This window comes from Girardinichthys multiradiatus, chromosome 21 (assembly GCF_021462225.1).
Source record: "Girardinichthys multiradiatus isolate DD_20200921_A chromosome 21, DD_fGirMul_XY1, whole genome shotgun sequence".
Lineage (NCBI taxonomy): Eukaryota > Metazoa > Chordata > Actinopteri > Cyprinodontiformes > Goodeidae > Girardinichthys > Girardinichthys multiradiatus.
The window spans coordinates 27,967,746-27,993,458 of NC_061813.1; the positions used below are offsets into that span (position 1 = coordinate 27,967,746).

General features: G+C 37.2%; 2 protein-coding genes across 2 annotated transcripts; one reads left to right on the forward strand and one right to left on the reverse strand.

Annotated features, from left to right (window-relative positions):
* The first annotated feature begins 1,851 nt into the window (after positions 1-1,851).
* Positions 1,852-14,369, forward strand: nom1 (nucleolar protein with MIF4G domain 1). Its single transcript, XM_047348931.1, has 11 exons — positions 1,852-2,944; positions 3,030-3,142; positions 4,774-4,969; positions 6,690-7,013; positions 7,165-7,275; positions 7,783-7,953; positions 9,575-9,696; positions 9,843-9,975; positions 12,175-12,306; positions 12,394-12,503; positions 13,357-14,369. The coding sequence occupies exons 1-11, from the start codon at positions 2,042-2,044 to the stop codon at positions 13,532-13,534; spliced, it is 2,493 nt and encodes an 830-aa protein (XP_047204887.1). The 5' UTR covers positions 1,852-2,041; the 3' UTR covers positions 13,535-14,369.
* A 2,607-nt stretch (positions 14,370-16,976) lies between these two features.
* On the reverse strand, positions 16,977-23,697 carry mnx1 (motor neuron and pancreas homeobox 1). The gene is made up of 3 exons (XM_047350291.1): positions 23,100-23,697; positions 22,166-22,326; positions 16,977-17,746 (listed from the first exon to the last, which is right to left on the reverse strand). Exons 1-3 carry the CDS (start codon positions 23,602-23,604, stop codon positions 17,456-17,458), a joined length of 957 nt encoding a protein of 318 aa, XP_047206247.1. The 5' UTR covers positions 23,605-23,697; the 3' UTR covers positions 16,977-17,455.
* Positions 23,698-25,713: the final 2,016 nt, after the last annotated feature.

The window sequence follows — 25,713 nt, forward strand, 5'->3', positions numbered from 1 at the left end:
ACAAATTAGCAGGGTTTTTATTTGTTATTTTTGTAAAAAGCAGGATTTAAAGATAGAGCCAGACACGACAGCCAGAAAGTGCAGGCCATTTACCAGTGCATACTGGTGCATCATTTGTTCTGGGAGTTCTGGGATTTTCCAAGTTTCAAGTGGAAAACACAACAATGACTTCCCTGAAGTCAGAGTTCCAACTGGGAAAGTTGGAGTAGATTAGCCTCAAGTGCTTGTCGTTCCTTCAACACTTTTTGTGTTTAAGGAGTCTGTGAATTAGTCACAAACTTCAGCATCATAAGCTGTCATGTAGAGCAGTGTAATACATACACTGCGCACATCAAAAGAAGGCACTCGTTCCCAGGTATTGGACATGAGTGAAGGTAGCCCCTCACTTTCCTCAAATAAAAAAAACGGGTGCTAATGTTTGTGCTACATTTGTGATAGTTTGTGCAGCAATATCTTCAAAATAAATGTGGCACAAAGGAAAATTTTTGCTGCACAAACCAGCACAAACATTTCACACCAACTTTGTTTGATTTGAAGAGGGTAGGATGGATTTAGAAACAACAATAAAAAACAAGATGTTTACAGAGGAAGAAATACATATATCATTAACATAGTAAAATAATGCATCAGAATGTGAATTTAACAGTTCCCAGGCTAAATTTACTCTTTTCTGTGACTTCATCCAGAATGGAAATGTTGTGCAGTTTTTTTTTGTTTTTTTTTTTTGAATAAATATAGTTAAAATTTGCAGAATTATATTTATCTTTAAAAAATGCTACAACTGCCATTTCAGTTCTTCAAATTAGCTCAAAATGACTGAATTAGGCAAAAACGTCTAAACTAATCGATTCTTTTCTGCTAAGATTTCATTTTGGACTAGCAGTCAATTATTAATCTTTGTTTGTCCACCAGATGGTGCACCTAGCTAGCTAGGCTGGTGCAATTTTTTGCAAGGCTGCATTGCAACTGAAATAAATGTGTAGCTATGGATGTTGGTAAATGATGCGTGTAAAAATAGGAAATGTATTATTTTTGTATTTTAATTCTCTTTTGTTTTTTTCTTTTCTTTTTGATTAAAATAATTTCCATGTAAACATACTGGCCTTTAAGGGGTCAAAAATTCTCAAAACATTCATTATTTAAACTAGACAATATATTATTTTATATATTAATAATAATATTGTAAATATTATTGTATAAGTAGTTCTAAAAGACAGACATGTATGAAGAGGAAAATATCAGACTGTAGGAAGCAAAAATTGTTTGGAACTTGAGTTTTCTGACAATGCAGATAAATAAATAAATGACTAAAAAATAGTAATGATGCATCAAACTCAATGTCTCTGCCAATCACTGACTCATCTCTGAACATAATAATTATAATGCGCAAATGAAACAGAAATGTATTTTATGGGAACAATTTTAATATTTTAATGCTTTTTTATTTTCTAAAAACTTTGGATTTAAGTAAATGTGCTGGAAATTATTCAGAAAAACATCATAACCATGTGCTATAAATATTTCAGGCATATGCAGTTTCAAAAGATCAGCATGTTTAAAGTAGTCAAAAATTATATCATATAATATTTGGATTTTAAAGTACCCGAAGGGTTAACTAGTTTTCTTACAAACCCCACCGCACTGTGACAGATGCTGTTTTTGTGGATTTGTGAGGAATTTACCTCTCCCTCAAGCAAGCTTTTAATTCATCGGAGACAAAAAATGTTTAAACACCACCTAGTTAATCTAACCCTTCTTTCCGTTCACTTGACTGGTTTACTGGCCAGCGTCTCCCCTCCCAATATGGCGGACTCATTGACGTATCTCTTTAGCGTATTTTTTAACCTGGAAGTAAATAGTCACGTGTTATATCAACAACCCTTTCCTCATGGAGATCCATGTGCAGTTTCAGGTATTTATTTGACCAAAATAGTAAACATTTTAATCATTTCTGTAGCTATTTGTGCTTCACATTTTAGTGTCGCCGGTTTGAGTTAACTTCGTTAAGCTAACTGTATCCAGTTAAAGGCTGTTTGTAGAAATGAAAGGGGGGAAATGGAGGCAGAAGAACAAGAAAAAGAAAGGGAATGCGGTCTTGCAGAAGTACAGGAGTGCGGTGGATGAGTTTGTTCAAAGTAAAAGTGGTCAGGAAGAAGCAGACGGGGACCAGAGGCTGCGATCCGTGAAAGCCAAAAGCAGAAAGGAGCTACGCAAAGAAAAGAGAAGGCTCAAAAAGGCCAAGATGAAAAGTCATTATGAAGGGAAAAAGAGCGCCGGATTTAACTCCGATGTTGCTGAAAAGATAGAAGTCAGTTCTGGGAACCAGCAGCAGGTTCAGAAGAAGAAAACGGATAAATCAAAAAAGGAATTGACAAAAACCCGTTTAAAGAAGCCTGCGGATGTCCCTACAGAGAAATCAGACTCATCTAGATCTAAATCCACCTCCAAGAAAGGCAAGAACATGAACAAGCTTCAAGAATCCAGAAAAATGGCTCTGCTGGAGGCAAATGAGCAAGAGGACAGGGAGATAAAGAAGCTGGAGCGATGCCTTGGATTAAACAAAAGGAAAAACAAGAAAAGTCTCCCTCAGTCCTTTGTGAGTGATGGACTAGATTACATCCTGGGAGTGCTCGACTCCGGCTCATCGGGAGCAGGGATGTACGATGAGGAATATGATGAAGATGAGGACATGGACACTGCTAAAGAGAACTTTGAAAGGCTGGATGAGGATGACTCTCCTGTGTCAGGTGAAGACGAGGAAGTTGAGGACGAGATGGTGAGTGAGGGAAGTGATGGTGCTGAAGAGGCAGAGATAGGGAGTGAGGAAGATGAAGAGGAAGAAGTAGAGGAGGAGGAGATGGATGAGGATAATGATATGAACGAAAGCGATGGTGGTGCTGAAACCGAGGAAGAATCTTTCCATCCTGTCACAACATCAGAAGCTGTGAGTTCAGATTCTTAACATGGTTGTTTATAGTTTTCCAATATTGGCATCTTCTTTATGGTGTCTGTTCAATCACTTTTCAAAGGGCACTTCAAACACCGGCAAGTATGTCCCCCCTCAGCTGCGAAATACCGGAGATGACAAACGCAAAGCTGAGCTGGAAAAGCTGAAAAGGAAGGTGAAAGGTCTGCTGAACAGGTAACGCTCCTGCAGCATTCAGACAATAAAATATGGTCAAGTAGCTTCGAATACTTAACCTTTCAGGGTCTCCTCGTTTTGTGCACCACCTTTCACCTTTTGACACAAAAATGCTCTGTTAAAGATTGCTATGGATATATTACATGTGGATATATCTTGTTAAATTTATTTTAAATGAATGGCATTATTAACTTCAGTCATTGCCATACAATACAAATAATAATAGCTTTTCTGATTTCTAACACCTTAAATGCCAGTTTTCAGGTAAATTACAAGAAGTTGTGTTTTATCCCACCACACATGCGAGTTGGGGGTGTAGAGTGGGAGCATTGTCCGAGTCTGGGAATGTCCAAAAATCTGCAGCAACTCTATTTGTAATAAATCTTTATTTTTGGGCTCATGGTTGTAAATAAGATGCTCCATTTGAAAACCAAAACATATCATTTGCAGAATGCCATGTATTACAATATTTTATTCATTTTTTTATTAATGCCGTCATTAACTGCAGCCCTCACCATACTATACTATACCCAATTAATTTCAGACTTCCTAATCCCTTAAATGCTTTTGAAGTTGATTTAAGTCTCTTTCTATTTTTTGAAAAAAAAAATTTAAATAGTTCAAATTTATTCCATTTCATATATTGGGAAATTGGGTTTTTTGAAAAGATATCATCCAGTCGTAGGAGTGTCAGGAATCGGAAGCACCATCAATTCTGATAAATAACTTGCTCAGTGTTGGACAATAACAAATCTTTTATATATTACCATGTATTAAGATATTTTTTTTCCAGTTTTATTTTATGAAACCAATCATTAACTTCAGTCCTTAACATATACATATCAAATATTCATGAATCCTCTGACTTTAATCAATTACATGCCAGTTTTAGCAATGTTCTGATATATCAATTTTAAAGATAGACCAAATCAATCAAGAATGTAGTAAAAAAAAATCACAAAAAGTGAAAAATCCCTTTATTTTTATTTTTTAACTTTGCTTTAATTAATATTCTTAAAGATTTATCTGAAATATAGTCACTGCATTTTGTGCCATACAGTAATTATCGGCATGAATGTCACGCTAAAACGATGGCTTTTAATTATGCATTTGAACATTTCTTTTTTTTAAGGGGTTGACTTGGACCATCCACGTTGTGCAATGCAGCCGCACCATTGGCAGCAAAAACAGACCCTTAGCAGTAAATTCGCTGTAGAGAGTAACATGTTTTTCTTAACCAGTTTTTCTTCATATGATTATGAGTTACTTTCACATGGTTGACATTTGGACAATGATTCCAAATATCCATCTAAACTGGCTTAGAATGGCCCTGACCTCAACACTATTTTAATGCCAGTAAACCATATACAAGGTAAACTTTCCATAATGTTCGAGGAGAAATGGTACACTTCAAAACTCGTCTTACTTCTGGTTTGCAATAAACACAGCTGGTACTTATAAGTGAGACAGTTTTATAGATTTTCCTTCATCTTTTAAATGACCAAAAACCGATAGTAGGTACAACGTCCTACAGTCTTTATGCTGGCATCCCATTCCTCATCCCAGGTTTCCTATACTAAAATCTTCAGTCTCAGGAATGTACTTTATTCTCATCAATGTAACATTTTCAGGCTGAGTGAGCCCAACATGGCTTTTATCTGCGGTCAGCTGGAGGAGCTGTACATGAGCTGCAGCAGGAAGGACATGAACGACACCCTGACGGACGTGTTGCTTGCAGCCTGTGTCACTCCAACCCTGATGCCCGACAGACTGCTGATGGAGCATGTGCTTCTTGTCAGCGTCCTTCATCATGCCGTGGGGCTGGAGGTAAGGGCCTTCAGTTCTTTGCTTCAAGTTCTTTGGATTTGAAATGAGAGCGAGGAGCTCTGAGAGCAGGACTGTAGGTTTTCCAGATGTTATATCTGTGTTTATTTATACCTTTGCTGCATTAATAGGACATGAGCAGTTTCTCCACACCTTTTAGTGTGTGGAGAAGTAGACACTTATTTTCTTCAAATTAAATTTGGTTATTCATTATTGGTTTTGGGCCATTTTTCAAAAATATCTGCTTCCTTTAAATGATTTAACATCTGAGTTAAAGCTCTTTGCAATATGTAGAAAGCACTGACTGGTTCCTCCAGTTAATGGTTATGTTCATACAGATTTGATTTTAATTTGGTGTTTTTTGTCAATCATCAGGATAACATTTATACACTCACCGTTCACTTTATTAGGTACACCTTGCTAGTACCGGGTTGGACCCCCTTTTGTCTTCAGAACTCCCTTAATACTTCGTGGCATAGATTCAACAAGGTACTGGAAACATTCCTCAGAGAGTTTGGTCCATACTGTGGTCATAAAGGGATGGACATGGTCAGCAACAATACTCAGGTAGGCTGTGGTGTTGACATGATGCTCGATTGGTACTAAGGGGCCCAAAGTGTGCCAAGAAAATATCCCCCACACCATTACACTACCACCACCAGCCTGAACCGTTGATACAAGGCAGGATGGATCCATGCTTTCATGTTGCTGACGTCAGATTCTGACCCTACCATCCGAATGTCGTAGCAGAAATCGAGACTCATCAGACCAGGCAACGTTTTTGCAATCTTCTATTGTCCAGTTTTGATGAGCCTGTGCACATTGTTGCCTCCGTTTCCTGTTCTTATAGCTGACAGGAGTGGCACCTGGTGTGGTCCTCTGCTGCTGTAGCCCATCCGCCTCAGGGATCGACGTGTTGTGCGTTCAGAGATGCTCTTCTGCATGCCTTGGTTGTAACGAGTGGTTATTTGAGTTACTGTTGCCTTTCTATCAGCTGGAACCAGTCTGGCCATTCTCCTCTGACCTCTGGCATCAACAAGGCATTTGCGCCCACAGAACTGCCGCTCACTGGATATTTTCTCTTTTTCGGACCATTCTCTGTAAACCCTAGAGATGGTGGTGCATGAAAATCCCAGTAGATCAGCAGTTTCTGAAATACTCAGACCAGCCCGTCTGGCACCAACAACCATGCCACGTTCAGAGTCACTTAAATCACCTTTCTTCCCCATTCTGATGCTCGGTTTGAACTGCAGCAGATCGTCTTGACCATGTCTACATGCCTAAATGCATTGAGTTGCTGCCATGTGATTGGCTGATTAGAAATTTGTGTTAACAAGCAGTTGGATAGGTGTACCTAATAAAGTGGATGGTAAGTTTAATTTTCCTTTGGGATTATTGTACAGGGTTCCTGCTTAGTCTTTAATAGTCTAAAAATATGCAAAAATTTGCACATAGGAGCGATCTTGTCATTTGTCAGTTTGTTCCGTCCGTCAAGCCATCCATTATTCTTCCATCCATTTATACATTCATCATTTCTTCCTTTGTCCCTCCAGTTGTCCGTACGGCCTGCTGGTTCCATAATTAAAACCTCAGCTCTGAAAGGGATTGAATTCTGACTGTGGGATATTTTTTACTTGTGTAGGAACCCTGAATGTACTATTTAACTTAAGTCACTAGTGTGTTACATGTCGGTTTAAGCTAATCACATTGTGTCCCATTCCAGGTAGGAGCCCATTTTCTCGAGACAGTTGTGCGCAGGTTTGATGAGGTCTACAACATCTCCACCGAGAGCAAAGAGTGCGACAACCTCATCGCCATCGTCGCTCACCTCTATAACTTCCAGGTGGTGCATTCTGTCCTCATATTTGACATTCTGAAACTACTAGTGGGAACGTTCATGGAGAAGGACATCGAGTTAGTTCTGTTTGTACTGAGAAACGTCGGCTTTGCCCTGAGGAAGGACGATGCTCTCGGTCTCAAGGAGCTCATCTCTGAAGCTCAGCGTAAGGCCAATGACATGGGAACAAAGTTCAAGGATCAAACCAGGGTGGGCCACTCAAAATTATTCTTTACTTTTCACTTAAAGCTCACTTTCACAACATCAGTATATCTTAAGCTGATCATTGCATTGTGAACTTTGCTTGATTTTGACGTGTAAACCTAAGAGGCTGCTAAAAGATTTGTCAACTTATCTCCAGGTGCGATTCATGCTGGAAACCATGTTGGCTTTAAAGAACAACGATATGAGGAAGATCCCGGGCTATGATCCAGAGCCCGTGGAGAGACTGAGGAAGCTGCAGAGGACTCTGGTGGGTGATAATGAGACCAGGTTGACCTATATTTACTGGTTCCTCTACATGTTCATTGTGATTCGTAATTCCATAGTTTAAAGTCATTTTAGCCAGTTTTTAAATAACAAAAGACTAAAGTTCGCTATGCATAAACATAGAGGCTGTTAGTAAGAGATGGACGAAAGGATGACCACAGCTTTCAGAGAATGGCAAGTGGGAAAAAGTCTGGAATTCCAAATATTTTCCTATATTCTATTTTTCATACTTAGCCAGATCTTTAAAATATTTAAATCTAATTCCATATTTTGTCTGACCACTAAGGGATCCTTCTCTTTTTTGCTACCGTTTGTAGTATTTTATGTTACCAACAGGTGGCACCAGAGTCTCACTTTCATAACCTTAAAGTCGACAGTGTTGCATTCAAGTTGACTTTTTATAACTCTAACCACATTTGTTTTTATTTTTATTTTAAGCCTTTTACATGAATTCAATGTTACTAATTGCTGGTGGATGTTTGACTCTCAGATCCACAGCATTGCTGGAGGCAGTGATCTGAAACTGAGGGTGTCTCTGGAAAACATCCTGAAAGCAGAGCAGGTGGGCCGCTGGTGGATCGTCGGCTCGTCGTGGAGCGGAGCGCCCATGATCAGCAAACAAGATGAGACAACCGCTAAGCAGAGCGATGCCCAAGGGCAGGTAGAGTAATAGAGTTGTGTAATATTAAGTGTATGACAGGAATGATTCAGTCAAAGTGTATTCTGATGCTTTTAAAAAATTACGACTGAAGAGTGTTTCTTATTATCTCTACTTACTCTCTGCATCTTGTCCCACATTTCTTGTAGCTCCTTGCCGTTTAATGATTCAGTCAATACCACCAAACCAAACCAGTCTTTTACAAATTATTAATCCCGTGCCAAGAAGAATGTACACCATTTGGACTTTTTCACTTTATGTGTTGTTATAACCAAAACATCTGTGTATTTTGGGGGGTCTTTTGTTTCCGATAGACCAACTGAAAGTGGTGCATAATCGTGTAGTGGAAGGATAATGATAGACTTTACAAGTCTTTTGCAGCCTATAACTGCTTCTCTGCCAGGTCCGCCCTGTATTTAGCTCCATCCATCTTTTTGTCATCTCCAACCAGCTGCCTCGTTCCTTGCTGAACAGAGCAGCCCCACAGCATGATGCTGCCTTCACCATACCTTACTGTAGGGATGGTGTGTTTTTTCCGCCACACATGATGAGTTGGCAAGTAGGCCATAATGTTCAATAACAGTCGGTCCTAACGAGAGCACCTTCTTCCATGCATGGCTTGTGGCAAACTTTAAACAGCACCACTTACATTTACAGCTTTGGATATCGTTTATGAATGCAGTTCGGCTTTAAACATCTCCCCAGCTTTATCCCTGACTTGTATGATGTGTTCTTTGGTCTTCATAATGCTTTTACAAACTTCTGAGACCTTTCCATAACATTGAGATTAAATTACTCACAGGTTCACAAAGTAAACTCTGAAGGCAGTTGGTTTCACTGGACTTTATTTAGGGGCATCAGATTTAAGAGGGTTGAATAAAGATATCCTGAAAATGAACCCAAAACCTGATACAGCTAAGACGCTCTAAATTAGTATTGAATGTTAATTATAAAGCCCTGTTCTATTTATTTTTTATTCATGATGTTAAACAGCTAATTGTACCAAATTGAATGTAGTTAATGTGTCATATCTCATTTGGTTTGTTTTTAATATTTTTTAAAGATATAGTTATTGAAATTGATTATTTTAATACAGAATAACAAAAACCCAGAGAAGAGAATAGAACAAAAGGAAAACGACAAAAAAGAATGAAAATCAGGGGAAGGTGTCGGTAAATGTACATAAACTGGTTTATAGTTAAAGAATAGATATATTTGTTTGTATTTTATGATTTTCAATAAGGCTTTAGGTTGGGAGGTTTAGGAGATGTGCCACTTTCTTTTTAATTTATTGTATGTAATTATTGTTATAATATTGAAAGTTTAGTTAACTACGTACAGCGATATACCCATCCGCTCCTGCAAATATAAAAAAAAGAAGCTGGAGGAGGTGGAAATTATAACTAAATATATTCTTTGACAGACTTATACATACATCACAGATTTTTCAATACAATTTTACATTAGCTTTTAAGAAATTTCAAACATTTAACTTGTGGCTGGTGCCAAACACCGTTGAGCTGAACGTCACGTTATGATCCTCTGCTGAAGACATACGGATAAGCAAACCCAAACATACAATGCTGATTGTTTTTTCCCGTTTACTGTCTTTTATTTCCCTCAGTTCAGCCATAAAGTGTTGGAGCTGGCCAGGAAACAGAGGATGAACACTGAAGTCAGGAGAAACATTTTCTGTGTCCTCATGACCAGTGAGGACTACCTGGATGCTTTTGAGAAACTGCTGAGGTTTGTTTCGGCTCACATGGTTGCCCTTTTATAGAGTTCATTTCTCCAAAAGGATTAAGGTTAGCTATTTTCCAGTAGTCCGGTCCACTTTAAGCTAGATCTTTTTTTGTGAAGCTCTTTGTTTGTTTGTTTTTTTCTTGGTGAAGGATGGGTCTGAAGGACAAGCAGGAGAGAGAGATTGTCCATGTTCTGGTGGACTGCTGTCTGCAGGAGAAATCGTTCAACGCATTTTACGCAGTTCTCGGAGAAAAATTCTGCTCCCAAGATCGACGCTTCCAGGTACGGATAATGCGAAGCATGGAATATATCATAGATTACATGCATAATTACACATTATATTAGTTTAAAAAATAATTTCTGAAGTTTAAACTGTAATCAGTGTCAGATGAGTTAGTCTAGACAATAGAAAAATTAGTGGATAGCTATTAATTAACTGTAATTACCTGATATACTTTATATAAAATTAGGGAAGCTTACTCATTCGTATTAAAATAGTATTTTATTGTATTAGTAAAATCATAGTCTTGTTTTCCTATTTATATTATTAAAATTATTTTGTTACATTTTGTAAGATTTTGAACTTATACATTGTTTCATGTAACTATAGTTACATGAAACAATGTATAACACTGTTTATTGTTCTATTATTTGAATTACTGGATGTCCATGACCCTTTCAGCTACATTTTGAATTTATGAAGCATGCTATATAAATCATCACTTACACATTTAAATGACCCCCCAGTCTGTGTTTGTGTGCGATCTGATTGTGGCCTCCAGTTCACCTCTGCAGTGTGGGAGACACCAACACCTCTCGCTCCTGATTTGAGTGCAAACAGTGGAGCTGTGAGACCACACTTCCTGCATTACTGCCACGTTAGCCAGCAGCTCATATCAGACCAGCGCCATTGTCCCTCATCAAAGACCTTTAAATGGAGCTGCCGGGAATGTTTGCTCTTCACATGTCCACCTGATGGAGATGTAGTCAATTACCGTTTTCTGAAAGTCAACCTTTTACCTCAAACGATGTCCAGATTTAACTCGTAGTTCTGAGGGAACTGTCTGAAGTCTGGCCCACACAAAAATCATTGATAAATTATTGAAGATATTTTCTTAGATGCAAGATAAAGATTCAATGCGTTTTTCTTAGCATTTATGAAGACATTTAATTAGAAGAGAAACGAACACCAGAGGACAAAAATAAAAACACATTAAAATTTCAAGGATTTCAGAAAGACAATTGAACTCGTTTTTTTTTTTTTTTCATGTCTTGCATTTTCCAAAATGTTTTCCTCATTTGATTTTGTAACCTTAAACCATTTCATACTCATGTACTTGTTCATTGAGTATCAGTTTATTTAATCTTGGTAGGCAAGTATTTTGATGAAATTTGAAGATGAATAATGATGAAAACTCTCAGATCTCGTGTATAACTTCATTTTATTGTGTATTATTTTCTAAGGTTTTTAAATTCCACCCTATACTAGTTCCTTGTGTTTCTGAACACTGTTTGAGATTACCAGAACCCTGACCAAAGTTTTATCATAGCAAACTTTGCTTTGTGTTTTTTGATACCCTAGAGCCAGCATACTTTACAGTGTTCACCTACAGAACATTGTGGAAAAATATTTTTAATAATACCAATTGTCTAATAATAATAATAAAAATAATTATATAAATTTTAAAAGGCATTCGCTAAAGCAGCTGGCTGGCCACAGATGAATTATTCCAAGCATGGAAGGTTGAGGGGAGGGAAAAAGTGTTGTACAAAAAGGTACACAAGAAACAGGAAGTTGAAGCCTTTTTTAGTTAGTCTTATTTAATATTCTAAGAAACTGAATTTTGGGTTCTCATAATCTGTAATCCATGATGATTAACAGAATAAACATTTGAGGCTAGATTTTCTTAAATTGACTTACTAAAATAAATGTATTTTTCACTGATATTTCAACATATTGAGATGCATCTCTTAATGTGTACAACTGGTGCTTTTGTCATCAAGTCCTTTGAGAGTTTAAATCTGTTTTTGTAGTCCTCAGGTGGAAAAGAGGCCCAAAGTAGTCTAAAAGTTTGCTTATACTTCAAGCTGCCCCAGTTTAGTGGTTTTACTTGCAAACCACAGTCGTCTAAAAAAAGTCTGGACAGAAAATGACTGAAAGAGCATCCAGATTTTGACTCTAAAGTATTGAGGAACTCTGGCTCTTAACAAGTAAATTAAAAAGTAATAAAGGTATGACTCAAAATCTTTGCACAGTACTTAAAGTGCAGACTGCAGTCTGCAGCCCCACTTTATTAATAGTGGATTCTTGTACAAAACAACTTTGGAGCACCTTTTAATAATTTATTTGTATGCATGGATGTGTGCACAAATATGTGCTGAAACCATCACCTGTATAAGTCAATTGCATATTTATGCTAAATGATGAAATGTAAAATAATGTACTTTTTAATATACCAAATAACAGTTTTTGGTTCCTAGATGACGTTCCAGTTCTGCTTATGGGACAAATTCAAAGAGCTGTCTAACCTTCCCAGCGGTGCATTTACCAATCTGGTCCAATTGCTGACTCGCTTTCTTCAGAGGAAATGCCTCTCACTCTCCATCCTTAAAGTGAGTAATTTATTCTGTCCCACCGTGTTCTGCCATAAATCGTTTAAAACATACATTTTACGTTGTTATTTTTCTTTCGTTGTGTAGGTGATAGAGTTTGGGGAGTTAGATAAGCCCACGGTGCGCTTGTTACGTCAGGTGCTGACGAAACTGCTCAAAGAAACTGAGCCGGAGGAGATAGCCAGCATATTTGGGAGGTGAGCTTTTTTTTTTTTTTTATCTGTATCAGATAAACAGTAAACATTTATGTTGTTACAGGTTAAACATACAGAATTACTAGGGTTCTCCAGGCTCTTGCTGTTGGTCATGATTAAAATCTACACATACACTTCCTTTCAAAAGTATTCACAAACCTTGAACTTAAATTTGTCACATTACAACCAAAAACATTCATGTATTTAATTAGGATTTTATGTGTTAGATCAACACGCAGGGAAATAACAAAAAGCACCACAGAAAGTGTGGCTTGCATTTGTGTTCAGCCCCTTCATGATTCATGATTCTGATGTCATTATAAATGCATCTGCTCCCTGAAGACCTCAGAGGTTTCTTAGAAAACATTAATGAACCAGCGGTATCAGGAAAACCAAGCAACACAGCAGACAGTAAAGTTGTGGAGAACTTTAAAGCAGGGTACGGTCATAAATAAATATCAGAAGCTGTGAACATCTCACTGAGCACTGTATGGCACAACTACAGACCTACTAGGACATGAACGTCCGGCTAAACTCACAGGCTGGGGAAGGAGAGCACTTATCTGAGAAGCAGCCAAGAGACATTCTTTAAAGACATTTTGGAAACCATGGATAATTTTCCTTACCGTTTAACACTACATTATTTTGTGTTGGTCTATCACAAAAAGCCCAATATAATTTATTTAAAGTTTGGAGTTGTAACATGATAAAATGTTGAAAGGTTCCCAGTATTGTAAAATGTTATTTTTAAATGATAAACTGAAATGACCCTACCTGAAACTTTATGTAAAATGTTTCTTCTTTACACTTTGTGAAAGTCTGATAACAAATATAACTCAGTTCTCCACCTTACCAGGATTTCAGGAATTCCTAAGCTAGGGATGCTTCGGGAGGGCTTGAAGCTCTTCATCAGCCACTTCCTCCTGAAGAACTCCCAGCCTCACGGACCCACCGAGCATGCCACATTACTGCAGGAGCGTGCTCAGGTCGCCACCAAAGCCATGGAGACCAAAGACGCCAAGCTCAAACTGTAAATCAGACCCGTGTATGCTGTGATTGTGATCGCAAGCTTGTTAGCCAGAGATAAATCCTCAAGGAAAGACCTAAAAACACAGTAAAATCTTAGTGTGGTTTTGAAGTGTAGGGCTGAGATCCTCGTCTGGAGTTCTGCTGCAACAAACTAAAACATATTGCATACTTTGATAAGAACAAAAAATGTTAGGTTTTTACCTGTAACATAAATGATCAGTTTATCTTTGTATATTTGTTCATAAAATGGAAAATCTTGTTTAATTTAATTCTGTCTTGTCTTCATATTTACCCTTTTGTAGACTTTTCCACTTTGCTGTGCTTTTTAACTTCCACAATGAGGGGTTTCGGCGCTACTCATTTGGTGTTTACACGCCCTGACAATATGACCCGGGGACGATGAATATGGCCTGTCCTGTTTGCCTGCTGACACATGGTTTGCATAGCAGAGTCATTCTGTTACATTTGATACTTGCTCCTATAAATTAGCTTTGTCAATGCCAGTATTATTCTAAAGCCGGAGGGCGGGCAGTCAGTGGGGTCAGGAACTGGCCACCAGGGTCAACCAGATCAAATGTTTGTCTGTAGTTCATAAAATGGGCTGCTGCTGATGGGAAGTCAGAGTTTTTCCCAATTAAAGCCACACATGATGATGATGGCTATGAGGTTAAAAAAATATTAACAGCAAAAGTATTCACATCCCTTGAACCTCTTCACAATTTGTCATATTACAACCACAGCCATCAAAAGTTTTTATTGTGATTTTGCATTATGTTGGAAGGAAAATATTTGATGACTTTGAAAATTCTTCACAAATAAAGTTCTAAAAAGTGAACCGTGCTTATGTTTTCAGACCCTATTTATTACTATATTGCTAAATAAAATAAATTGCCTTCAGAAGTCATGTGTATTGCATAAAACTATGACTGTAAATCATCCTGAACACACCCTCCCTACTGTGAAACACAGTTGTGGCACCATCATGCTGTGGGATGTTTTCTTACAGCGTGGAATGCACAGTCAGTGTTGACAGAAAGATTGATGGAACTGAATACAGGGAAAACCTACAGAAAACTTGGAACATGAGAAGGTGGCTGGTCTTTCAGCCAGACAATGTACCTAAACATACAGCCACAATATAAAGGTTTGGATTGTGCCAAGGCTGTTTGCAAATATTCTGTGGGGGTGCCTGGTGCAGTAGCCTTCTGGGGGGTGAGTGTACCTGCCCTCTCTTGGGCACTGAGTGTTACGAGGTTTCTACCCTATCACCATTCTGACAACTTTGCACCTCCAGGTGACAAATGTGCACACACCTACCCACACAACCACGTATACAATCTAAATGAATAAAGGTCATATAAATTCATACATGTGAGCTGTAACTTTGATGCCCCATGAATTCTTGATTTCATAATATCAGTCATGCAATTAGGATACCATTTTTATAAAGCCCTTCTCTAGACGAAGGAGCCCTGCAATATGTAGGCAATTAGCTTTCCATGTGGAATAAATGAAATGCCAAGGAAGCAAACGGAAAAACAAAAAGATGGTTTAGATCACGGGTGTCCAAAGTGCAGCGCAGGGGCCATTTGCGGCTCCTGGACTAATTTTGTGCGGGCCCCCCTACCACAATTCAAGTATGATACAAATTAGGCCCACCTACAGTTGGTTTATGTAGATGGAGACTTTTTGTTTTTAATTAGAGCAAAGTTATTATCAATAAATTTAAAATCTTCTTACAATGGAAAATGCTTTAAGCACAAAGTATTTTTCTTTTAATAGCCAGGCGTTTTGAATTCTCTTCAACTTCATAGAAAACAGGACCACATCTATCCAGTGATCCACATGACAACAAGCTTGGACACCCCTGATTTAGATCAAACGATATTTGTATGTGGTCCATACATAAACCCGAATCATCCCCAACTTTGTGTCTGTCTATCACATGAAATCCCAATAAAATATATTAAAGTATGTTTTTGTATAGTGACAAAATTCAGGTTTAGGGTGTATGAATACTTTTAAAATGTAGTGTATGTGTCGATTTTAGGTATGATTACTTTTTTTCAGTGCACTGTATTAGGGCGGAAACATAGAAGAAAGATTTTTGGAGAGAGATCTCTTAGCTCACTAAAGCTTGATTTTTACCCACTGACCTTTGAACTTTAGATTACATGCTAAAGCAAACAGCTGAAGATAACCAATAGATTACTCAGTAAACCTGGTATAAATGGTGTGAAGATCTATCTGCCGTTGCTGTAGATTGACAGACTAAAATACCAGGGGTTCCCTCTAAAACCATGTTAGAAGATAAAGTTAAAAATCAGACCTTTCAGACAATAACATGACAAAAAACAGAAGTGTCAAGAAACTTTATTAAACCTACTAGTCAGATTTTTCTGTAAAGTCAATCCATCTCACTTTAATTTACCTATAAAGCAACATGTTATGGTGAGTTTTTCTATTTTGTTTAGATGTTTTGTTGTAAGTAATCATTAAATCAAGATAAAATCCACCCTTTCCAAAAATCAAACCTCCATGCCTCTGGTAACATCACAAAAGGTAACTGATCAGAGCTGTTATTAATGTTTCCTTTTTTGTTCTTCTGGTTTTTCCCCAAAAAGTTCAGAATGAAACCTCCTTCACATGTGTGTACTTGTTTTCTGCATTCACTGTCATTGTTAGCATTAGCTTCATGTTTTCTATCCAAGGGAAGCCTCCATCATTGCTTGGCTGTCATAGAAGTCAAACTCTAGGTCAAACATGTGAGGTGTTAGAATCTATTGCGAAATCTGTTAAAAGTCGCTCCTCCATTATAGGTATTGCTGATTTTGGCTGATTAGCTCGATTTCTGCGCCTCCTGTGATGTCATCGACTAAAATGTCTACACGCCTAACCAACAGTTCTCACTTTTCAGTTAACTTTTTACAAAAATCTTTTTATTTCATGAAATGATGTGGCCAAAATTCATACCTCGTTACTCAACTGGGTTTTTAATGTCAGTGTACATACAAAAGTGACACCACTGGATAATACCTTTTAAATTGAACAAGCTGAGGTTCTTTTTATTCAATCTGATCGGCTGCGAAATAACTTTGAAATAGATCTTACATTATTAATAGCTGATAATCTTACCTTAAAGCCACTCCAGTCTAGGAAAACAAACTGCAGCATCCATGTTTTCCTGGCTGTAACATGCCTTTTAAAGGGTGTATCAATGCGAGCCTATTGCCGGTGTGGTGTGAAATGTTTCCTCTGTCTGACTGCCTGCTCGCTGTTTGCTCTCACTGCCCGTTTGCACAGATCCGACAGCGCTATTAACAGTGATTCCCATGACCCGAGCTGTCAGAGCAAAGAGAGGGAACACAAGGCTCAAACACCCCCCTGTAAATCATGAATGACCCACTGTGTTTCTTAAAAAAAAAAAAAAAAAAAAAAAAAGATAAATGCGCCAAAACATAAACTGATTTTAATTTTAAAATAAAAATAACATTCTATTTTACATCATCTGCAGGAAGATAAAGCCTAAAAGATTATTTCTGCATGCATTTTCTATTAGCAGTTTATTGTATAAATACAGTATAGAAAAATACTTTTTTTTCGCGTCATTTGTCAAATTGCTGTGAATAATTTTGTTTTATGGCCTCTAACAATGTTTTTTTTTTTTTTTTTTGCTGACAAACCAAACATACAGTAACAGCAGAATCTCACCACTTCTGATCCTCTTTACGGCTTCATTCAGTGGTTGCGGAATGAGTATAACCTAAAGAAAATGCAGACCTTGTTATTTATTACTTCTTTTTTAACATCGCAGTTAGATTTTTTGCATATTTTTATAGGAAAGATCTTGGATAGCATGCAACTGCATTGCAGCATATATTTTTTTTACAGTGAAACTTCAGTCAGTAAGTTGAAGATCAGCTCAGTTAAGGCTGCGGACTGGCGTCGCTGTTATGATTTCGCTCCTCGTCTGAAGAGCAGTCCGACGAGTTGTACAAGAAACTGTCACCTTCGTCGTCGTCGCTGTCCCTGAAGTCTCTTATTCTACCGTTTTTTGAGTCCGTCTTGCTGTGATAATCCGACTGTTCGAGTCCTTCTGATTTCTCCTGGCCGCTCTTGTTGGTGCCTTTCTGCTTCTCGGCCTCCTGGGCGGCCTGCTCTTTGGCCTTCTTGCTCCTCTTCCACTTCATGCGTCTGTTCTGGAACCAAATCTTCACCTGATGAGGAGAGAAGTCAATAATTCATCTAACAGAGGCATTCAAGCGGCTACTGGACATCACTTTTCTCGGATCTTTTCAGACAGTTTTCCATTTACACCTTATTTCATTTCACGTCTCTTTTTGGCAGCAGAAGAAAACAGAAAAATAAAAGCACTTTCTTTCCCACTCGCCATTCTAGATTGAACACAACACATACAAAAAATGCATAAAAATGCATCTTAAGATAGAGTTTTACGTTTATCCCCTTCTACAATAATAAATAGAAAATTAAATTAATTAAATGCCACTCCACTGACTGCCAAAAAATGTTTCACAAATTAACTAAAAGGGTGCGTAAAAGGTGTGTAAAATCAGCCATCTGCGTAGCAATTAGGTTTTTAATGCTGAAAGAAAAGTCATTGTCAAACATCTTGTTTATTAAATGTAAAATATTACGCAACAGTCAGCAATTATTAAGTAATGCCATCCTATCTTGAGCAAATCCAGCTTGTCTTTTTTAGTAGCCGCTGTAAAATGATATAACAGAAAAGTTGTGAATTTGTCATACTCCCCAAGGCTAAAAAGACAACTACTACTCTAAAAATGGTTGAATTGTGGTTTACTAAGTGGGACTATCAAGCCTGACTTTAATAAAATGGTTAGGCTAAAACTGACCAGAGTCCGATTTATTTATTTTTCTGGGCTAAATAAAGACAAGGATTGGCTAACCCTACGTAGCCAAAAGTGTTCATGGACGCCCAGCGTTTGCAGAATAAACATTTAGGTGTTATTCATTTGATATAGTTTGACATTTTAAAAGATAAATAGATGTATTTTCCTGGCTTTTTTCACTACGCATTTTCCGTTTACCCATGTTGCCATGTCACTTCTGTGCGGCCTGTTTAAATGCTCGGAATAAACAACGTTAAAATGTGCTAACAGTGCGTAAAATGTGCGTAAAAGTCACCATTCCATAGTGTTGAACTTACTGAGGTCTTATGACAGTGGATTGTCAGAAGAAATGTAAAAAAAATATTGAGTGTATTTTTTACATACATAATTTAAATTAAGTAAAGTCGTGATAATAATGAACTTATCCAATTGGCCAGTTTCACTTTTTGGGTTTATATTAAATCTATATGGGGTTCTAAAAAATAATCATTAAACAATCGGTAATCTAAGGTGCAACCAATGTGGTGGTGTTGGGGTCGCTTTTCTGAAGCCAAAGTCATCTTACAAATATTTTAAAACATATTGATTCAAATGTACGCCAAAAATGCATGAATGGGGCTTTATTGGTTTTAATTAAATTAAAACATTTTGTTTTATTAATATTCCCAAAAAAAAAGCCAAAATCAAATTAACTGTATTTTGATTTTTTATATTATAATATAATAATTAGCAATCAAGTAAAGCCATCATACTAATGAGTTGGGCTTTTCTTAGTATACACTCCTGTAAAATGATAAAATTGTAAACGTTATCAAAACACAGAGCAAAATTTGTTGAACTGGCATAGAAAAGATGTTATTGCCTTATATATAAACACACTGGAAGTGTGGTTGGAAGCTAAAAAGACATTGATATAAAGTCATCTATCATATCTGTTGTGGTTAAAAGGTTGGCTTTAATCAAATAGACTAACTAAGCATAACTTTAACGTCTTTGTTTAGACTGGCTTTAATTGTGGACCTACACTGCAAAAAGCATTTTAAAAGGGTAAAAAATCTTAGCTATTAAAATTATGTAAATTTAAATTGAGCAAGTTGGTTTGTAAATATAATGTTCAATACTTGTAACATTTAAAAGTTTAAATTGAATTGAATAAAAAATTTGCCATTTTTTGGTAACAAATGCATTTTAAACCTTTTCATTAGAATTTAACTGAACTGAACTGATTCAGTTAGCCATAACATTAGAATTTAACCGGACTGAACTGAATCAGTTAGCTGTAACATTAGAATTTAACTGAACTGAACTGATTCAGTTAGCCGTAACATTAGAATTTAACCGAACTGAACTGGTTCAGTTAGCCATTAGAATTTAACCGGACTGAACTGAATCAGTTAGCTGTAACATTAGAATTTAACCGAACTGAACTGATTCAGTTAGATGTAACATTAGAAATTAACCGAACTGAACTGATTCAGTTAGCCGTAACAATAGAATTTAACCGAACTGAACTGATTCAGTTAGCTGCAACATTAGAAATTAACCGAACTGAACTGATTCAGTTAGCTGTAACATTAGAAATTAACCGAACTGAACTGATTCAGTTAGCCGTAACAATAGAATTTAACCGAACTGAACTGATTCAGTTAGCCGTAACAATAGAATTTAACCGAACTGAACTGATTCAGTTAGCCGTAACATTAGAATTTAACCGAACTGAACTGATTCAGTTAGCCATTAGAATTTAACCGGACTGAACTGAATCAGTTAGCTGTAACAATAGAATTTAACCGAACTGAACTGATTCAGTTAGCTGTAACATTAGAAATTAATCGAACTGAACTGATTCAGTTAGCCGTAACAATAGAATTTAACCGAACTGAACTGATTCAGTTAGCCGTAACATTAGAATTTAACCGGACTGAACTGAATCAGTTAGCTGTAACATTAGAATTTAACCGAACTAAACTGATTCAGTTAGCCGTAAGATTAGAATATAACCGAACTGAACTGACTCTGTTAGCAGTAACATTAGAATTTAACCGGACTGAACTGATTCAGTTAGCCGTAACATTAAAATTTAACCGAACTGATTCAGTTAGCCGTAACAATAGAATTTAACCGAACTGAACTGATTCAGTTAGCCGTAACATTAGAATTTAACCGGACTGAACTGAATCAGTTAGCTGTAACATTAGAAATTAACCAAACTAAACTGATTCAGTTAGCCGTAAGATTAGAATATAACCGAACTGAACTGACTCAGTTAGCAGTAACATTAGAATTTAACCGAACTGAACTGATTCAGTTAGCTGTAACATTAGAATTTTACCGAACTGAACTGATTCAGTTAGCCGTAACATTAGAATTTAACCAAACTGAACCGATTCAGTTAGCCATAATTTTCATTTGTGGTGTGTCCTGCCGAGAATGGCACGGCTAATATGTTTAAGAATTTAGGTAGCTTAGCAACAGCGCCAATGCTGATGTCAAATTTCCACATAAGCTAAATTCCTTTACTTTTAGGCAGTCTTTGCAAATGAATACCACTTCTTAGCTGTGGTTGTTAAGGAAACGTTTAACACGTCAACTTGTTAAAATATATTTTTAAAAGTTTATATCCACCTCAAAGCACTATCCCAGCGCTAATGCTAAAATAAAACTTAACGGCAAGCTGAACTTTGTAACTTTGTGTAAGTCTTTGCTAATGCATAGGATGTCTTAGCTGTGATTGTCAGGGAAAAACTTTAACATACCACCTTGTTTGAAATAGATTTTTGAAGTCTCTGTTAAGCTTTAACTATTTTAGCAGCAGTTACGGCTAACTGAATCAACAGCTTATGCTGAAATTAAACTTGCTGGCAAGCTAAACATACTTATGTTACAGAAACCCTAGCAAGGAACATGGCCTCTTAGCTGTGGTTGTCATGGAAATTGTTCATACGCAACCTTGTTCGAGTAGGTTTTTGAACTTTTTTTTTACCAATTTAGCTTTTCATGCCTTATCAGACATCTAGTCTTATTTCTTGTTTATTTATACACATGGAAGACGTAGGACACAGTGAAGGTGTTGATAGTCCTGATAAAAACGTTGTGTGAGCTAATGACTGTAGCCGTGAAAATGTGGCTAATCCAGCGTGTTTGGTACCAATCTAAGCTAGCTGTTATCTTAAGGAAGACAATTATGGATTGAGAAATTTGACATAAATGCTTTTATCCTGGGTTTTATAAACAGTTGATGTTTTAGCTTTATCTTTCTCTATTTGATTATTGAAATAAAACTGACAAATAATATCTATTATTCTAATTCAATTTAAAAACCAATTAGAGCCTAACTAATTTGTTTGATAAATCAAATGAGTTAATTTGAATAAAATGATCTTGATAATTAGAATTTAACTAATTTTGTTGAATTCTGTTAGAAATTGTAATTGAATGTATTTATTAAAGTTACTATTACTATTACTGTTAAACTTGCATATTTCTACTGAGAAATATTGTTTAAAAATTGTTTTAGTAATGTATAGGGTAGAAAAAAAACCAACTCTGCTTTCAGTGTATATTTCTTGACTTAATAAAGAGACGGAATGCTCTAACTAATAAAGAAACATGTCCATTAACCTCCAGTTGTTGTAATTAAGGTTTTTAAGTGTTGTTGCACGTACTATTTTATTTTTTGCAAACACAGCCGGTCCTCAACTCCTTGTTGTTTTCCTTTGTCATGCATCATGCAATCACTTTTAAAAAATGTGCAGATTATATTACCTGAGTTTCTGTAAGCATGAGCGACGTGGCCACCTCGAAGCGCTTTGGTCGCGACAGATACTTGTTCAGCTTGAACTGATGCTCCAGTTCCAGCAGCTGCTGGCTGGTGAATGCAGTCCTCGGTCTTCTGCACTTCCCAAGCAGGTTTGACTGCGTCTGAGCTGCAAGACAAAATGATGAGATTTGCACAAAAAGGTTTATTTTTGTGCAAGACCCTTTTAATGGTTAAAAAGAAATATATTTTTGATATATGTCCATGCTGTAGCTGTAATGACTCTCTTGCATAGGTTCTTTAAATTAATTTCCATGCAGGCATAAATCATATAGAGAAACTTTCTGCCCCCCTCATTTTGAACAAATCTGCTAAAGAGAGCAGACACAAAAAGGCAGTATCTGCTGAGCAAATCACATGTCGGCTGTGGCTTTCACACTCCTCTGCCACTTTCCCCACTGTCCATTATCTGTCCATTTTAGTTCCTCTGCAGAAAATCCAACGCTGCATGACAGCCTTTGCATCGAGGCGATACAATGTAGTGGGAAACGTGTGCCCTTACACACACATATATATATATATATATATATAACTGGAACTTTTAGTTCCTCCAGGGACTTCTACCTCTGCACTGCTTATTTCCACCACTGATGATATTCACTACAACAATTTGCAGATTCTTTTAAATCTTATTTTGTATTTTGACATTTTTATTTTGTTTTTGCTATGTATTTTCATTTGTTTTTACTTGTTTTATGTTATTGATGTCCTAAGTAAATATTTTATATATCATATTTTCTTGAATATTAACTTTTTCTTTATTTAGTTGTTAAACCTGAACATTTAAATAACAAACATTACCCTAGTCCAAAATAAAAACGTATTAATGAATTTAACTAGAGAGAAATGATCAGGATATTCTATAAAAATGCTGCAACTTACCATTAAAATCGGACATTTTTGGGAGCATCATCCCAGCTGTGGACACCCGGAGCCAGTGATCCAGCTGGAAGGTGCTGGCCGTCAGCTTAATGGGATCACTGGTGTGGTGGTGATGCGAGCTGTGCGGATAGGAGTAGGACAGTGCGGGGTGTTGGCCCGTGAGCGCAGCGGCGGAGTATGTGTACATGGGATGGCCGTAGAGAGCCTGCGCCGGGATCCCCGCGCTGCTCTGCGGGTGTAGTCCGACCATGCCGTGCGCGCTGTTCAGGAACCCCGGTTTAGGAATGAGCCCGCAGGTGGAAATCCTCGGCGGAGACGGCGGCGTCTCGGCGCGTAAAGACTCGGCGGCTGCTATGAGCTCCGGGGCCGATCCGCTTCTAGACGACGGGATGGAGGAGGAGGAAGCGGAGGACAGGGAAGTCACAAGTGCCAGCGGAGAGGTCTGCGCCTTGGGTGTATCGACTGCCAGAAGCGCGTCGATTCGAAAGTTTTTGGATTTCTCCATTGGTTCGGCCTTGTGCGCGTCCTGGTCGCCTCTGCGGCCGCTAAACTGGAGACGAAATCAGCCCTGTTTTCCTCAACTTTCAGAAGTTGATGATGTGCGCCGGAGTGTGAGAGAAGAACTCTGTTTGACACTTAATCCCGGTCAGATAAAGGCGATTGGTGCAGCATGAGTCAGGGGGGCTGTCCCAACGCACGCACCCAGCGGACTCAACAACGCCTCCTGCCCTAATGACCGCGCAGCAAGAGGCTGACAGAAATATTTTCTCCACAATTGTTTTAATTGCAGCAGAAATGATGCAAACATTTCAGATGAACTAATTCATGTCTTTTTTCTATTGAATTGATGTTTTATATATATATATATATATATATATATATATATATATATATATAATTAAATCCCTTTTGTTTCATCTAATTTTTCATTTTGTTTCATTACTTCAGCAAACAATGGTAGCTTTTTTTATGACAGTTCAAGCAAGCAGGCGCAAATTCAAATACTTTTGGTAAATAATAACAAATTAGATCTTGATGTGATATTATTTTTCTTCAAATTTAAACAGATTTACTTGTGGTAATTGGAGTTCAGGGGCCTTCAAGGGAATAGGTTGATAAAAAAATAGGTCGGATATTCTACTTTAAAATGAAAATAGTAACCTTTTTTACAGCGTAAAGTATAAGTTCTATGCCATACGACCTGCGGGCTCATTTACCTTTACCCTTATATTATTGAAGTTACTAACTCAGTCTTTTTGTGAAAAAAGTTAAGCATACTTAAAAATGATCAAAGTAACATGTGATGTGGAAATCACTGACGTCGACTCAATATTTTCTAATAAAGTATAAAAAAAAATGGATGGTGTTTTTTTTAAAGTGAAAGGCCTGTCACGACTGTAACTTTTTTGTTAAGATTTGTTTTTCACTTCAGTTTTATCAGATGGAGGTCAAGGAAGGAGACGTAGCCTTATATTTTTGCCACGGTGGGGAAGTTATCAATCATAAATGACAAAATATTCAGGCGATATTGTTATTTGACTTGAAATTTGAATAGATTTTTTTGTCAAATCTTTCTTTGAACTTTTCTTCAAAGGGCATGATTTAGTAAAAAAAAAAAGTCAAACATTTAGTTTTAACTTTCACTTAAAAACGGTTTTGTAGTGGTGGAAGGCTGATGTTAAACTCCTGTCTTTCCAAAGTCTTGAAACTATTTGTTGTTCTAACCAGAATTTGGGGGTCCTCTTTTTGGGGGCATATTCTTCAGGTCTTTACCTTATACACTCGCACTGGGATTTGGTACGTTTTGTCTGTGCTTGGTGGTCCCCTTCATCATGGTGACACATCCAGCACAACAGTGACTGGCGCCGGCCAGAGGAAATGCATCAAAAAGACCAGAGAGCACTGTCTTAGTAAGTCATTTTATTCATTTTTTTTTTTTACCCTATGTGTGTTTCAGTGTGTGTGTTTTATTTTGATTATTCGTGTGTTCTTGATCTTCAGTACTCTCGTTTATTTTTTTAGCTTTTATTAAAAGTGTATTTTCATGGAATTTGATGCAATTAGACTAATTCTTAACAATACCTAAATTTTAGGTCAACATGATGTTTAAGGTGTCAGTCCTACTTCTTTAATTTCTATAATGTGAAAAATGTCAACATGAGAGGAAAGGGAACGACGCGCCACAATGAGAGGCCAGCAGGGAAATTTAAGTGAAAGCCCTCCTTCTGTCACTCCCAGAATAAAGAGCTGGCAGACATACATACGGATCTGCATTAAAACCAATCATTATCAGCAAACCACTTTATATTGGGAAGCTTTTACTTGTGCATTTTTAAATATTATAAACGATATGTCTCACCCTAAAATAAAATAAAAAATTAGATTTCTTTAGAATAATTTGATTACCCATACAGAAGAAAAAAACGGAACAAACTGAATAAATAAAAATAAAACAATGAAGAGTCCAAAACGTTCAAATCATGATGAGCAGACGGACGGATTCGGTCTGAATAAGCCAATTAAACCTAATGGAAGAGGAGGTCGAAAACGAGAATTATTGACACCCCGTTGCCCTTAACCTGTCTCCCAATAAAGCTGATTGGTTTTAGTCGAT

Excerpts from the sequence above, each read along its gene's own strand:
- nom1 (XM_047348931.1), top strand. The coding sequence starts at position 2,042 with ATGAAAGGGGGGAAATGGAGGCAGAAGAACAAGAAAAAGAAAGGGAAT. Across the intron at positions 3,143-4,773 it reads GTGAAAGGTCTGCTGAACAG|GCTGAGTGAGCCCAACATGG; the intron begins GTAACGCTCCTG and ends TAACATTTTCAG. Across the intron at positions 7,954-9,574 it reads AGAGCGATGCCCAAGGGCAG|TTCAGCCATAAAGTGTTGGA; the intron begins GTAGAGTAATAG and ends TATTTCCCTCAG.
- mnx1 (XM_047350291.1), bottom strand. The coding sequence starts at position 23,604 with ATGGAGAAATCCAAAAACTTTCGAATCGACGCGCTTCTGGCAGTCGAT. Across the intron at positions 22,327-23,099 it reads AAAAATGTCCGATTTTAATG|CTCAGACGCAGTCAAACCTG; the intron begins GTAAGTTGCAGC and ends TTTGTCTTGCAG. Across the intron at positions 17,747-22,165 it reads TCATGCTTACAGAAACTCAG|GTGAAGATTTGGTTCCAGAA; the intron begins GTAATATAATCT and ends TCTCCTCATCAG.